At 36.6% G+C, this 17,464-nt stretch overlaps 1 protein-coding gene across 3 annotated transcripts in view; it reads left to right on the forward strand.

Annotated features, from left to right (window-relative positions):
* Nucleotides 1-17,464, forward strand: part of DMXL2 (Dmx like 2) — a 163,264-nt gene that overhangs the window by 19,685 nt on the left and 126,115 nt on the right. For 2 of the 3 annotated variants that reach the window (XM_060097340.1, XM_060097341.1), the window contains exon 2: nt 15,517-15,642. In XM_060097340.1, coding sequence (XP_059953323.1) covers nt 15,517-15,642 — 126 coding nt within the window. Of the gene's footprint in view, nt 1-15,516; nt 15,643-17,464 lie in introns of those variants that run through there. The other variant, XM_060097342.1, reaches the window with a different exon arrangement.

Here is a 17,464-nt window from a genome sequence, read left to right on the forward strand (position 1 = left end):
AGGTTTCTCATAATTGAAGAAGGGAGTTCAAAATATGGAATGTAAGAAGGCTAGAATGAATCCTGTGGTGGATATAATCAGACCAGAGGCATCTGTGTGACTTCATATGTATGTGTGTGTATCCATATATGTATATGTTATGGGTTTTTAATGTGTGAATCTGTTTGTGTATATATATATATATTTAGAGAGTGAGAAAGGTAGAGAGCAATGATGTATAGGTATAGAGGTATATAGATATGGTGGGGATGTATGCATGTCCTGGATGTCGTTGCTTTTAAACCTTTCAATGGAGAGTTGAAACTGTATGTGGTTGTCTACATACACACACACATATGCATGTGTATTCAAGTGCATGTGCACACATGTCTGTTTCCTAGTTGGTCAGCTGAGAGGGCCTAGACACAGTTGGTACTCCAGTAGCAGAAACATAACTGGCATCGAGATCTTGGTTTCTAAATACCATTCTCCACTAAAAAGAAACAGCATTCCTTGGAGAAATAGCTGATTCTAGGTTGGATGACAAGCCTAGATAAGCCTGGAATCTCTTATGCCAGAAAGTAAGGAATCGTTCAGAGAATGACGAGAACATGTCAAAAGAAGACAGGGCTAGCTTGAAGGGTTCCTACTGGCCAAGTCTGGGACAATTGGAATATGAAAATAAGTGATAGTAGTGGATTATCACCCTTTGAATGAGGTAAGAACTCGTGATCTTTAATATAAAAAGTATAAAAATCAATAAGAAAACTCGGGGAGGGATAAATTAGGAGTTTGGGATTAATATATACACACTACTATATACAAAACATAAACAGCAAGGTCCTACTATATATAGCATAGGGAACTATAGTCAATATCTTGTAATAAACTTTAATGGAAAAGAATATGAAAAAGAATATATATATGTATAACTAAATCACTTTGCTGTACACCAGAAACTAACACAACATTGTAAATCAACTATACTTCAGTTAAAAAAAAATAAGAGGGGACTTCCCTGGTGGTCCAGTGGTTAGGACTCTGTGCTCTCACTGCACAGGGCCCAGGTTTGATCCCTGGTCAGGGAACTAACATCCCACAAGCTGCATGGCGAGGCCAAAAAAAAAAAAAAAAAAGAAGAAAATTACCATTTGGCAGTCATCATAGTAATAACTGATTAGGCAAGAATCATCCAATGGATGCTAATATTAGTGGGTAAAAGTTTGATAAGTAACAAGATATTTATATAACCTCAGAATAGCTTCCCACAAAATGCTTATTAATTACAAAGGAAAATAGTAGCTTTATAGAGGAGAAACTTGTCAGATACCACCTTTATCAACTGATCGAAGTTAACATCACCAGAGATGGGACAAGTAGACAAATGTGCCTCTTAGTAAAATGCAGTGAGAACATAGCTATATTTCTATGATGTTCCTGCCCAAAATGCATAACTGGAATCTAATTATAAGGAACAGTGAAAATGCAGGCCACGGACTTGGAAAAGATAATTGCATCACATATATTTGACAAAGGATTGGTATCCAGAATATAAAAATATCTATAAAACAATAAGAAAAGAACTGAGAACTTAATAGGAAGTGGATGAAAGTCTTGAACAGGCATTTCACAAAAAGAGAAAGTCTAGATGACTAGCAAACATATGAAAAGAGAGGCTCTTCCTTATTAGTAATCAGAAATGAAGTTGAAATCAGGAAATACCATTGCATACCTACCACATTTGCAAAAGATTAATTTGACATATCTGGTCATGGCAAGAATATCCATAAATGGGAATCCTTACACACTGCTAGTGGGAGTATTAGTTCATACAGCTACTTTGGAAAATGCTTTATCATTATATACCAAAATTTAAGTTACATATTCTCTGTGATCTATCAGTTCTTCTCTATATATGTTCTAGATAAATACATATAGTATGCAGGATATGTCTACAAGAATGTTCAGAGCAGCATTTGTGTTTGTTTCTTAGAGCAGCATTGTTTTGAATAATATTCAAACAGTCCAGGAACATTAGAATGGATACATTGTGGTACATACAAGGGAATATTGATAAGTAATGAAAATGAATGAATCACAGCTATATGTGTCATGATTAACCTCTCACCAAATGTTCATGAAAAGAGCAAGATAAAAGAATACATGCAGTATGATTTCACGTACACAAAGTTCAGAGGGCCGGCAAAACTAAACCATGTTATTTAGGCATGCATGCAGAAGTAGAAAAACTACAAAGAAGAGCAAGGGAGTGATTTCCCAAAAAGGTCAGGGCATTGCTACTTTGCTTGCGGGAGAGAAGTGTCCTTTTGAAGGGACACACGGTCTTTTGGGTTGCTGGAAATAGTGTCTTCTTTTTTTAAGTGGTGGTTATGCACACGTTCATTTTAATTTATTCTTTGTGGTGTCTGTTTTATGTACACCTCTAGCTTTTTTTAAAAATCGACTTAATGGAGTTTTGTGAGGGAGTGAATATAGATGTATTTTGTTGTTTTTTTTCTTTTTTCGTTTGCTATGTTTAATGAGAATCTCAAGGCTTCTTTGTAAATTAAAAAATACAAAAACAAAAACTTACCATCCACCTCTGGCGAAATGTAAACTTCATGTGGTAGAGACCCTGCCTGTTTTCCATCACATTCTGCCCTGTGTGCCTGGTCCATGCTAACTGCTCAGTAGACGTTTGTTGACTTGAATCCCCACAGTCATCCCGCTGTGAATATTTGTTGAGACTTAAATGGTACAAGGAACAAATTACCTTAAGCAATGGGGAATGATGAGAATACAGAAGAGGAGTAGAAGACTGTGAGGGAAAACTGTGGCCTGCCATATCAGTAAACAAAGGTTGCTGCAGCCATCAAGCCACTACCCCCCACCTCACCCCCACCCCCCACCCCGTGAGCCCTGAAGGAGCACAGGACAGAGGTGAATGGGCTGCCTGCTGTCAAGCTGTCAGCCGCTGCAGCCACCCCCAAAGGTGCACCCTGAGGGGACTCAGGATGGGGAAGAATACTGGTCCTAGATAGCTAAGGTGCATATCAAAGCAATGATTTCAATGAGCCCAGACTCTTGCATCTTCCCATACATAGAAAAGTGCTAAATTCATTCACTTGAGATGTCTGGTTTTCTTTAGCTAACAGTAATCTTTTCGTGTTGCAACTACCTGGTCTTTGTTGCAAAACTCCTATATATCCTGGCTTCTCCCTTACCTCTTCAGAGCAGTCCCTCAGAACTACCTGAGAGGCTGCCTCCTGGCCTTGAAGTCCTCAGAAAGTCCGCCAAATAAAATATAATTCTTAACGTTTAGGTTGTGTAATTTTTTTCAGTCGACAAGACAACTCTTCCAAGAATCTTCTAACACAAGTCGTACGTAGTACAACTGGGCCTCAGATATCAGGAACTTGGTCGGCTCGGGGGACTGGTTACTCTGTCTGTGCTGGACTGTGTGGCTCACATAATACCTCAACCTCTCCCTGTGTTGGATCCATTAAAACTGGCTTGCATGAGGACCCCAGGGACCGCCCTGGCCTCTGTGCACATAAAGTCCTTTTGGCTTTACTGCCTATTACTACCTGCTACATTTCTTGGTATTTCCTTGAATATCCAGAAAGGGGAATCTGACCCAGCTCACCTTTTTTAAGCCAGGCCACATCATGGGTTGCTGGCCAGCCTGTAGCTTTTGGTATTAAATTCTTGGCCTTCGGAATCAGGTGTCACCCTGGTCCAGTCAGTTGTATGCGGTGAGTGTTGGTCACATTGTCTGCCCAGGCTGTGGGTGGGGCAGTTTCGCTTAGAAACATCTGCGAGACTGATGGACAATACACTTGACGTGATAAACCATAATTTTTCTATTATGGGGTGTTTAGGTTGTTTCCTTTTTTTTTTTTTATTACTTTAAGTAATGCTGCAGTAAACATCTTGGTACTAGTTGTAATGTTTGTTTGCACATCTGAATGTTTTCTCAGGATAGAGTCCTAGAAATAGACATAATGAATCAAAGTACTTAAATCTCTTTTCAGTCTCTTAATTCATATTACCAAATTGCCTTCCAGAAAAGTCACATGTTTTTATACTGCAATAGTGTATGAGAGTGACAGGTGCACCATACTCTTGCTCATTGCTTTTTGCTGTTCATTCTTCAAAGCTGAAAAAAGTACATTCGGCTATTTAATGCTCCAAAAGCCTTTCTCTAGTACGTATTCTGGGTCCCACATCTGGATCACAGATGACTACTTTAGTAACTGTAACTTTATTATACATATATTTTTTTTGCCAGCTTTCTATTCTAGTGTCCTCACTGCTGCTGCTGTAATATCATGGACAATTCCATATATTCCTTGAAGCCCTGCTCTGAATATCCCTCTTCGTACCAGTTTCGGTTCCAGTCAGGGCAAGGAACAGATGAACTGAAGTAAAAACAAGGTTTATTTCAGTATACACAATGAATCATCAAGGAAGGGCAACTGAGCTTCAGCGTAATTAGAACTAAAAAGCTGGTAGAATAAACCGCGTTTTCTTAGAGATTTTGCATACATGTTTTCTTGTGAGTTCTTTCTTATTTTCGGATATCTGATCCATTTGCTTCTCAAACTGTTGATTTCAGTTTCAAATTGCACATGGTTCTTAATGGCTGCCTTATCCCTGAATATGTATGACTTTTCAGCTCAACTCTTCCTGCTAACTCTGGGTTTTCTGGTTTAAATTCCCCAGAATAGACTTCGGCATAGCTCATCTTTTTCAGCTGTTAGCCACTGGTCATTATTCTGGACCCATCCTTGCCTCCTGTCAGCTTTGAGTAGGGGAAAGAGTCACAAGATATAAAACATTTAGCTGGGGTTCTATGTAAAATAGTGTACACTGGATTATTTAATCTTTTTATCAAGACTTTTTGAAGCAAATTTGTGTACACTTAATGGAATCACAGTTTAGAAGTTGAAAGGGGTCTCAGAAGTGATCTAGTCACAGTCTTTCATTTGACTGATTGAGGAATTACCTGTAGAGAGACTGTGATTTGCCCATTGTTATAGTCAGTGTTAGCACCTCTAGATTCTCAAGAATGTACTCTTTCCATCATATTGCAGGATTGGAAGTTTAACTACAATTTAATAGTTTAATCATATTATTTGGGAAATATTTTTTTGAACACTGTCAGGACCATCTCCCTCAAAATATCAACATTTAGATTAAATGATTTTCTGGAAATGGCCAGTAGTTACAAAATAATTGAAAGTTGTCATAAACATTACATATTAATATTGCTACATAATATACTATTAACTTTAAAATCCTTTCAGATGGAAAATGTATTAAGAACAAATTAAGGAACAAGATATTAGGTACTTATTTTCTCTATTTCTAATAATTTAACATCCAAAAAAGCTCATTTTATTTCTTTAGACGTAGCAGTTTTAAAAAGTAGTATTTTACTTCAATATTCTCTATGAGGCAAATTATTTTATACTCTAAGCTTTAGAGAACAAATTTGAGGCTGAAAGGTGACTCTAAGTTTTTATACCTGCTGGCCAGTCCATGGGGCTTATTGTTACCAGTATTACTATGATTTCCTTTATACATTTTTGATAATTAATACTTTGAATGGTTTATTCTTAGCACTGACATAAAATACTTATTTATAAGAGAAGATAATTTTGGGGTTTTATTTCCAGACCTACCTTTTAATGAGAATGCAGGCAAACTGGAGATAGAACTCGTTTTGTAATGGTTAATTAGAATTAATTAATTAATTATTGCATATTTTTCTTTTCAAGGTCTCATTTTCCTTTCAGATGGTACTAGTATCAGTAAATTAAAAAAACATACATTTGTTCTTGGTTCAAGGGTATAGAAATAGGCTTAGTTTGGACTACAGGTGTCTGTTTCTTTTTATCTTAGCATTTAGAAGTTTTTTTATAGGTCCATCTTGTTAGTAAATTATCAAAATTGGCTAGCTTTTGACTAATATTAAAAATAGTTCTTGTTTAAATTTAAAGTTTTAATTTTAATTAGAGAAAGTTCTACTTTCAGATCACTTGCTTCTCTGGGGTTGTTAGGAAGAAATTAAAACAAAAATCATTTTGTCTCTTACCCCTTAATCACAAACATGTAGTATTTTCTTCAGTTTTCTTCTCTTCCTTTTTTCTGGCCATAAATTTTTGTTTTTACATGCTATTAATCTTTGTCTTATGTATCACTTAGCATACTGCTTGCAGCTTTGCTTTCTTCTACTGTTACTTATAGGTAGTCTGTTAATTTTGCACTTCCTGGTGTGGGTTGTTTCTAAGAGAACAGTCCCTTTGGTTACTACACAAGTAGTCATAGTAGATTATTTCCGATGTTGCTTCATGCATCATTGGCTTAGTCTGAACTTTTTGCATAATATTTAGTTTTTGTTTGTTTGTTTTGTTTATTTTAATATATAGTTTCTTTGTCATTTATTTTGCTCAATCAGCATTCTTGAATGAACTTCAAACTGTTAGAATGATTGAATCATCTCAGTAAAATGTGTTCTTACTCATGTGGAAGGAAGAGCTTTTCAAATACTACCCTCTCGCCCTTTTCTAACTGTAGTTTTGACTTGTATCTGAATGACAGGAGGCTTATTTATTTTGGGGGTGGTGGTAGGCAGCAATTGATAATGGTAAGGGTTTGACTTTAGGTATAGAAACTTATAGGAAGACAGGTGAGGCTGATTGAATATATATATTGCTGATAATAAGTACTCATAGGGACTTCCCTGGTTGTCCAGTGGGTAAGACTCTGTGCTCCCAATGTAGGGGGCCAGGGTTTGATACCTGGTCGGGGAGCTGGATCCCACATGCATGCCACCACTAAGATCCCGCATGCTGCAACTAAGACCCAGCGCAGCCAAAAAAAAAAAAAAAAAAAAAACCCACCTCATTTTGTAGACTTAAATTTCATTTTGAGAACTCTCATTAAGTCCAGAATGTGTATTTTTTATGCATAAGTCTATGGTTTCCTGGTAAGCCATAAATTAGGTTTTAAAATAGTCAGTGGCTTCTTATGATCTATTTATAAAGTTTTAAAAATTGGAATTGTGTATTATATTAATATACTATTGCAATTAAGAAAATGTTTTCTTTGATACGTTTGCACCTTCATATATCTTCAGCTCAGGCATTTTGTTAAAAAAAAAAAGAATTCGTTAGCTACATATGACAAAGGATAAGTTCTATGAAGAGCTCTTATAAATCACTGAGAACAACAGTACTAAAGACCCAGTTAAGAAATGGACCAGTGGGAGTTCCCTGGAAGTCCAGTGCTTAGGACTCTCCACTTCCACTGTCAGGGGCCCAGGTTCCATCCCTGGTCGGGGAACTAAGATCTCACAAGCTGTGCTGTGTGGCAAAAAAAAAAAACAGAAAAAGAAATGGACCAGTAACATGAATAGTCAGTTTGAAGAGAAAGAAATATAAATGGCTGATAAATATATGAAAAGATGTTCCTAATAAAAATACAAATTAAAACAAGTAGATGCCAGGTTTTGTTGGATTAGAAAGATTAAAACATTTGATAATGATCAGGATTAGTGATGAAGTGGACAAACAGGTCCTTTTTTTTTTTTTTGCGGTACGCGGGCCTCTCACTGTTGTGGCCTCTCCCGTTGTGGAGCACAGGCTTCGGACGCGCAGGCTCAGCGGCCATGGCTCACGGGCCCAGTCGCTCTGCGGCATGTGGGATCTTCCCGGACCGGGGCACGAACCCGTGTCCCCTGCATCGGCAGGTGGATTCTGAACCACTGCGCCACCAGGGAAGCCCCAGGTACTTTTTTATATCTGGGGAGTATGATTTTTTGAAGGGCGGTCTGCTTTAGTTATTAATTCTAATCACTGACACAGCAAGTAATGTTTTAGAATTTATTTTATGGGTATATTTCCATACATATGCATAGTATCATATACATGAAGATGTTCATTGAAACATTTTTTGCAATAGTAAAAGACTGGAAACAACCTAAATTACTTATGGCAAAGCCACAAAATGGAATACTATGCAACTATTAAGAAGAATGAAGTAATTCCTTCTGTGGGATCTGGAAAGTTTTCAAGATATATTGTTAATTAAGTGGACAAGAAGTTGCAGAATTGTGTATAGCATAATCTCTTTATGTTAAAAAGAAAGATTTATATGTAGATACACTTGTATGTACACTAAACATTTCAGGAAGAGTTCATAGGTAACTGTTAAGTGATTGCTCCTTGGCTATGAGTGGGGACGGTCAAGTCTAAGAAGGTGACTTAATTTTCCTATATAGTTTTAAAATTTAGTACATGTGTTATTCTCTCTATAATAAAGAATATTTTGTCATTGAAAACATAAAACACTTTAAGTGGTTTATTTAGCTTTAATGGATAAGTACTATTTGAAAGTTCTAGCTTAATAAGGGATCCATTCAGCATTCAATAAGGAAACCTATTTGTCCATTTTAGAAGTTAATTTTTAATTCTGTGAGTATCATAAGCAGTTAGGGTTTTAACTAGGTGACTAAAATGAAGAGAAGGAAAGGATGTTTTCTTGGGAAACTTTTGTTAATCTGTGCGTTGTTTTCTTGGTTGTAAAATTTTTTCATAGGTCAACACTGACCTCTTAAGACTATTTCCTGAAGGTGACTTGGTACAACCAAGTAATCATGAAAGCCCAGACAACCCTGTATTCTCTTTAGTTTTTTGTTTGTTTATAGAGCAGAAATCACAGCAGAAATGAAGAATTTAAATGAATTTATGTAATTAACCAATAAGATGAACAAAAATTTAAGCACTAGAAAACAATATGATAGAAGATGGTCATCATTGAAGTGTATAAAACAGTGTAAAAGATCTAAATTTGCATGCCAGTATGTGTTTGCCTTGTGACTTAGGACTTTGATTAAATCATACGAACTTCCATTTCTTTATACTAAAGTGGGATTAATAACCAACTTCTAGGTTTACTGCAGTCTTGAAAGAAAGACTAGGAATGTGGAATGCATAGTACAATACTTGTACCCAGCAGGCTTTCAATAAATGGCACCTCTTTCTTATAATTATTTTTCTAGCTTTTAATAACATGTGCCTTATATTTATATGAATCAGAACTCTCAGGGAGAGGTGGGAGTTTAACAGTAACACTTTTGGTAGAGTATTCTTGTTAAAATAGACTGTAACACCTTGTTAAATTAGTGAAACCTTTCAACATGCTTAGTACCTCTTGATTCATCGGTGCTATTCTTTTTAAAATTTAGACACATCTGTGAACAGTTGTCAGCGATCTCAAACTTTGACCCTGTAACTACCAGGATGTTAAAGCATCCAACTACAACATAGAAAATGCCAGTATAATGTATTCATTCTCTGTATTCTTATAGGAAAGGTCATGTTTCTGTAAGATTTATTACTCAGCCATAAAAAGAAACAAAATTGAGTTATTTGTAGTGAGGTGGATGGACCTAGAGTCTGTCATACAGAGTTAAGTAAGTCAGAAAGAGAAGAACAAATACCGTATGCTAACACATATATATGGAATCTAAAAAAAAGGCTCTGATGCACCTAGGGGCAAGACAGGAATAAAAACTCAGATGTAGAGAATGGACTTGAGGACACGGGGAGGGGGAAGGGTAAGCTGGGACGAAGTGAGAGAGTAGCATATATACACCACCAAATGTAAAATAGATAGCTAGTGGGAAGCAGCTACATAGCATAGGGAGATCGGCTTGGTGCTTTGTGACCACCTAGAGGGGTGGGATAGGGAGGGTAGGAGGGAGATGCAAGAGGGAGGAGATATGGGGATATATGTATATGTATAGCTGATTAACTTTGTTATACAGCAGAAACTAACACAACATTGTAAAGCAATTATACTCCAATAAAGATGTTTAAAAAAATAGGAAGAATAAATTTTTAAAAATTGGGAATTCCCTGGTGGTTCAGTGGTTAGGACTAGGCACTTTCACTGCTCAGGGCCTGGGTTCAGTCCCTGGTAGGGAAACTAAGATCCCATAAGCCACAAGGCAAGGCCAAAAAAAAAATTTTTTTTCTTTACTTTACACTTTAATTTATCTAAGACTTAAGGGAAATCTGAGAAATTAGAACAGTGTTTGAGATATGAGTATTACTTATCTGAATTTTTGAAAATAATGTAGTCAAGGCAATTAGTATATATAAAACTGAGGTTAGAGAAGACTGAGTGTGTTATGCCTATTCAGCTACACTTAATCATTGTTCAGAATGACATTGAACCCTCTAGAGAAGGCAACAGTATTTTTATTATTGTCACGATAGTGTGTTAATTCAGAGGATTTTATGGCTTTAGAAAATGATACTTAAATTTTTTTCAAGTGTAACATTTTAATAAGGTAAAAGAAGAGGGCCACTTGTTTTTCAGCCTCAGCTAATTAACAGGACTCTGCTAATGATATTTTGGATATCACAACTAAAAACATAGAATCTTGGTAATAACAAATACTCAGGTTTTTAGCTCCCATTTAATAATTTTGGGATAACACACTTTGTCTAAGGAAGAGATTCTTTAAGACAAACTAATGAAATCTATGGACCCAGTGAAAACCAGCACATTCACATGGCTTTAAATATAATTTCCAGGATTTCAAAGACGTCCTGAGACCATCTGTGACTCACACCCACTAGACTCAGGTTGAAAACTTCCATCAGGTTGGAAATTTAGTTTCAGTGCTCAAAGTAGAGACTAGTTTTCTCTTTCCTGACAGGATGGATTCAGTCTCCAAAAGTAAGGTTAAAACAAGTGAGGGTTAAAGCATGTCTTTGCCTGTAGAACTTGTGCTACACAATTATCTCTTAGTTATATACTGTCAGCTAGTTATTAATTCTTCATCATAAGGACAGTTCAGTCCTTCCATAAAAGAAACTCCCACGTGAATAGAAGGAAAGGATGTTTTTCTAAGATTCTTCCTTTTTTCATGGACTTCATCTCTGCGTTTGGGCCAGTACCATATCCTTGACTTTGAGAAATATTTTATATACATCAGTACTGTTATTAGTGCAAGACACTGGTGTATGGTGCTATGGCATAGGGGTGGTTCTCCCAGGAACCCAAGGGAAGAACTTGGTTAAGGGATTCCATTTGTTCCAGAAAGGACTTAGTGCCCTTTTTCCTGCTTCCCTGTAGTGATCCTGTAGCCTCTCTACCACATGTGGAATAGTTAGTTTATACTCAGCCAAGTCAGAGATATTTATTTACCTACTACAAAGGAGCCCATATCCTGTACTCTCTGGGATCATTTTAGTATTTGCTTGTAGTCTCAGTGAGTGCCTGCTTTTCCTTCTGCATTATAAATTTTTCCTCTGGTAAAACTGAATTCTGAAAAAGAGGAATGAAACAAATTGCTTTTGACCTCAAATTGAAAGAATGGAAATCTCTTGAGTAATTATAGATTTTGTATAAACCTTCTCAGCTGCTGGTCTTTACTCTGAGCTAGATGCTGTGGGAAATTATACTTGGGATTACAAATATGAACGTGGGCCTTTTAGTGCTAATAAGACATCTTAGTGGAGTTGGGGTGATGCAATGGAAAGAGCAGGAGCTTTACTATGAAGCAAATGAATCCTCACTCTGTGAACTTGGGCAAGTTACTTATCCTTTCTGGGCCTCAGTTTCTCCACCTTTACAAGGGGGCCTGTGAAGATATGATATTCATAAAGACCCTAGCAGACTGCCTGATCATAGAAGGTATTCAATAAATGGTAAATTATTAAGGAAGGCTTTGATAGATTCTCTTCTGGTAGGTCTTCTAAATCCATGATGCTGTTAGACTGGAAAATAAGCCAAAATACCTTTCTCTTTCCTTGTATAGCTACCATCATAAACTTGGCCAAATTATTAGCTTATATCAACTGTCTGAACTCCATGTTCTTTGACCAAGTTTCCAGGTACATAGACTTCTGGAGCCAGAAATTAGGAAGATTTTGAATCATTTATTTGTTATACAGATAACTGTATCTGTTGAGGGCTGTGCACATGCTGGGTGCTGGGACTACAGTGGTAAACAAGAACATGGTCCTTGCTCTGATGGACCTCTCAGTGTAGTAGGAACCAGACAAACAAACACACATGTATATAAATCATTAAAATCTTATGCACCTTCAGTTATAGAATGCATGTGATTCAGTACTGACTGATTATGAGTCCCCTGTTCTTGCACACTTGGGGTTATGTGTATTTTAGACTCTTTAGAGAAAGGTGAAGAATAATAATATTCAACTTCTGTACTTTTCCAGCTCTTTGTGTGCAGTAGTTTACGGGGTTCCGTTCTAGCCATGACCATGGATATTATATAAAAGAGAAGGTATTGCCTAGGTGTGGTTCCACAGGACGCTAGTGCCACCCATTATTGTTCTGTTATGATGGTAATTAGTAGTTTGATAAGGGATTTGAGGCCATTTTAGACCAGTGGTCTCTAAACTTTTGGTAACTGCATAGTATTCTACTCGATGGATATTCAGTAACTTATTTAACCACTTCCCTACTGATAGATGGTATATTATTTTCAGTTTTTGCTGCTTAAAATAATGAGGCAGTGAATATCCTTCTCTATATATTTTGGCAAGCTTTGCTAGTATGCTTATAGTAAAACAGGGACTTGTCAATCAAAGGGTATATTGTATTTAAAATATTGATAGATATTGCCAAATTCTTTCATCCATGAAGATTCTGATTTAGTAAGTCTGGGGTGGGACCACTCAGTTTGTATGTTTAACAAGTTCCCTAGGTGATTTTGATGCAGCCAGGTTTGAGAACTATTGCATTTCAGAAAAATGGAAAGATTCTCTACTTCTAAGGAGCATGGTACATGTCCTCAGGCAAAGGTCAGACAATTATGGCTATCTAGGGAGGAGTAAAAATCCTCTTCAGTGACTGAGCAGTAAGAGCCTATGTCTAGAGCAGCTGTTGCTGGGGATGGCCCATCTTTAGAGAAGCAAGTGTGCTAATACTTATCTGAAATATTTTATGTCTCTTTGACGTGTAATGTAGGGGAAAAGAACATAAGAATTGTAAGGACCTGCGCTTGAACATTTTCCACTTACTGTATAATCTTGGGCAAATAAATGAACCTGAATCTTTCTTTATATAATGGTAATGATACTCTCTTCCTCTCAGGTTTGTTGCAAAGATGAAAGGGGGAGTGATTTAACGTTTATTTATTTATTTATTTATTTTGCTGCTTTGGGTCTTCGTCGCTGCGCGCGGGCTTTCTGTAGTTACGGCAAGCGGGGGCTACTGTTGGTTGCGGTGCGCGGACTTCTCATTGCGGTGGCTTCTCTTGTTGTAGAGCATGGGCTCTAGGCGCATGGGCTTCAGTAGTTGCAGCACATCACGTGGGCTTCAGTAGTTGCGGTGCATGAGCTCAGTAGTTGTGGCTCACGGGCTCTAGAGCACAGGCTCAGTAGTTGTGGTGCACGGGCTTAGTTTCTCCGTTGGCATGTGGGATCTTCCTGGACCAGGGCTCGAACCCTTGTCCCCTGCATAGGCAGGAGGATTCTTAACCACTGCGCCACCAGGGAAGTCCCGATTTGACATTCATTGAGTACCTTTTGTCTTTGCCAGTAACATAGGTATCTCTCTCTGTCATGGCAGTTTGTCATTTAGTTGTGATTGGTGATTCACTTGGTTGTCTCCCCATTAGACTCACTGGGACCACATCTTGTGTTTTTGTATTCCCAGTTGCTAGCCCAGACTTGGGACATCATGCACTGCTTTGTGTCTTTAATGAGTGACGTGTGCTAAGCACTATGGAAATAGATTTTCTATCCTAAGAATTAAGTATTATTTCTTCCATTCTACCACAAGGAGATGCTCAGAGAGCTTAAGTAACTTGCTTAAGATCCCATAGTACTGCAGAACCAACACTGAAAACCCTGCGTGTGGTGATTCCAAACTAGGTAAAGTTTTGCTCTTACCATCAATCTGCTTTGCTGAGATAATGCTATAAAGCACTTTGGAAATTGTGAAATGTTTAAGGGTAAGATTATTTTTGTTATTTTAATAATATAAGTGTAAAGGTTAGCATGGTGACACAAACATTTCTTCTACCTATACTCAGGATTCCCATTCAGTTTACCTTTCTTGAATCCATAGTATAGTAAATCTGCTTTGTCTATGAGAGTATAAGTGGTTATTTCTTCCTGGGAGTGATTTTTTCCCCCATAGTTCCTTTGCTTAAAATTCCATCTTTGTTTTTCATTTGGGGAACTTTCTGCTATATGCAAACACATGAGTTGAAGATAGTTTATAGTAGTTAGAGCAGGATTTTGGCAACACTGGAAGTTTCAGTAACCAGTAGAAGTAGTGTTTGTCTTCCTCTCTGGTCTTTATCTTCAGTTCCCTCTTTCATTACCAGCCGTATGTGGACCTCACTGGCTTAGCTGTCATCACATGTCAGCCCTGGCTACTGGATATCTGTATTTTGTAGGACATGACCATATTGCTTAAGGCTGTAGAAATAGTGGGAAATATTGTGACATCTCTGATTCATTGCCTTTTATTGCCATCTTCTTTTATTTCATAAACTTTATGTTGCTTTTTATGGGGCTTTTTCATTTGAGAATTAAATTGTTAGGTTGTTTTAAGTATTTAATCATAAGTTGAGTTTGGAAGAAAAAGAAAAATGTCCCCACCCTCTGCCCCTTATGTCATCATAAAATTCACAAAGTTACTAAACAGGAATAGCATACACCAAGAAGAAGTGTGGCAATAGGAAGAAATATGTGGTTTTGCTCATTATAGTTCTTTTGAACAAGGGAATTTTCCAGGAACTTGACTTTGTGTTTTATTTTATTTTCCAGACCAAATACTTGTCACATTTTATAGAAATCAGTTTATTTTTTATTTTGTTTAGCGTGTGTGTGTGTGTGTGTGTAACCACTTTGGATTGGTTTCCTCTCTCTGTCTCTGTCTCTCTGTCCTGCCTGGTAAGGTTGAGAGGAGGGGGCAGGCAGGCTGGCTTCATCATGGATTCACTTCAGCAGTTGAGTTTGTTTAGTGTTTGCCTTAGTGCATGTAATTCTGCCTTAGGGGTTCATGTCTATTTAACTAGCTCTTTAAGCCATGTGGAATTGTGTTGGAAAATGCATCTGATTTCTATCATGATCTTCCTCAAGCCTGGTTTGAACCCTGGGAATGCAATTGCAGGCTTCAATACCTTATTACTTTCAGATGGAGGTTTTATTCTTTAGGGTTTACTGAGATGAGCTTCAGAGAGAAATTCTAAACCGAAAGATTTATGAGGGACGGAGGCTATAGTGTTTAAGACCTGGAAGAACCCTTTTCCTGTTAGTAGCAGTTGTTGAATGATAATGCATGATGTGTCATCACCCCATGTTTTTGGTGTGACTTTTAATGTTCTGATTTGGAAATTGACATTTTAAATATTCTTACGTTAACTATTTTTGTAAAATGTGTCACAGTATCCTTTGCAATAGCAGCAAAAACTAAGATAAACTAAAATAATTCACAAATTACATATCTTACATAATGTAAAACTTTTCTTTTTAGGCATATGGATCGGGCTGTGATATTGTTATTTTGGCAAATGACTTTGAATGTGTGCAGATCATTCCTGGTGCTAAGCATGGAAACATCCAAGTCAGCTGTGTGGAGTGTTCTAACCAACATGGAAGAGTAAGGGATTTATTTACTTTATTAAATGTCATCTTTTAATGTATTTAACAATCTCAGAGAGTATTCTTATGCTTTTATACAAGGCTTGCCTACAATTTCTAATTATATATTATACCTTGCTTAGATGGCTGTTAATAGGAGTGGGTAAAATGATAGGTTATGTACAAATTTTAAAGAGCCATTAAGCTGATAAGTGATAATTAATTGTTCTACCTGTATATACTGTCTTAAAAGATTTGTAGGCTTCACATTCCTGTGTGTGCTAATATTCTGCCAGTTGATAGTTCTAGCATCTATTAAGCCAGTAGCAGGGAAGTAAACTTTTATCTCCTATATCTAGCATACCTTATCTCTCCCAAATTATAATAAAATCAAATTTTTATCAAGAAATGTAGCAAGTTTTTAGCATCTAATATAATATATGTCATGTAACTGATGCTTTGTAAAGTTTCTGTTAATTTAATGAAACTTTATTTTTTGTTTGAAGAATGTTAAAGTTCATTCACTCAGACTTTAAACAGAGGATTTATTTTAAAATAATTCAAGTTTCATCATATGTTCCTCTCCCCCAAAATTTCACACATAATATACATCAAATTTTGATTATATGTAAAGTAAATATAGCATATTTGCTATATATTCTAGCAATTCATTAAGGCCAATGTTGTGTAGCAGAGTTAAATGTTTCTATGGGAATATAAGAATGATATTTTTCCTGTAATAATCGTAATAATTTAAACAGTTTCAGTGTTCTAAAAATTGTTCTTTACTAAGTAATAATAAATTTTATCAAGGATATGTTAAATTGGAATATTCATGGTAATAAATAGTAATCATGCAAATTTATGCCAAATAATAATTGTGATATATCATTTCTACTGTCCTACCCTGATGTTTGTATTAAGCTTTAATATTTGGGTAAATGTGCCACTATATGACAATCCAATGATAAAATTGACATAGTATTGAAACACTGAATTTTCTGGTGTTTTCTGATGCTTGTTTCTTGCTTTTCTGAATTTTTTCCCCAGTCATTCTCCCTAAGTATTGCTTACTCTTTAGAAAACACTCAGAGTGTCAGATTTCTCTCATTAATTTTTCATTGCTCATCTCCCTATACCAAGCATGGTAGCTTTAAACCTGCTTAGAGTTGTTACAATAGTTGTCAGAGATGCATTTTAAAAAATTATTTATGTGCTGGTGATGATCACAATAAACAGATACTCTGGGAGCAGAATTTTTGTTTTTGTTTTTATTTTGTTTTAAATATAGAAGCCCTTGGTTTTCATAACCATGTTTTTACTTTTTCTAACCTGGTTGAAGGTGAAGAAGCCCAAATTGTGACATCTCTGATTCATTGTCTTTTATTGCCATCTTCTTTTATTTCATTTATCCCCAGTCCTTGTGATGATTACTTTCAAATTTATGACTTTGTATTAACCAGTTACAATCATTCATTCATTCATTCATTGACATGTTGAATGTGATCATTCATAACACCTTTTACCTAAGTGTTACCGTGGCCAGGCATTTTAAGTAGCTCTCCCCCTACCATTGTGGAGTAAACAGCTTTTTCTTGGAAAGAAAGTTAGGTATTAAATAACAATTAAAATCACTTTTTTGGGGACTTCCCTGATGGTCCAGTGGGTAAGACTCAGCGCTCCCAATGCAGGGGTTCTGGGTTCAGTCCCTGTTTGGGGAACTAGATCCCATGCGTGCCACAACTAAGAAGTACGCGTACTGCAACTAAGGATCCTGCATGCTGCAACTAAATATGCCTCAGTGAAGATCCTGTGTGGTGCAACTAAGACCTGGCACAGCC

This window comes from Mesoplodon densirostris, chromosome 4, assembly GCF_025265405.1.
Source record: "Mesoplodon densirostris isolate mMesDen1 chromosome 4, mMesDen1 primary haplotype, whole genome shotgun sequence".
Classification (NCBI taxonomy): Eukaryota; Metazoa; Chordata; class Mammalia; order Artiodactyla; family Ziphiidae; genus Mesoplodon; species Mesoplodon densirostris.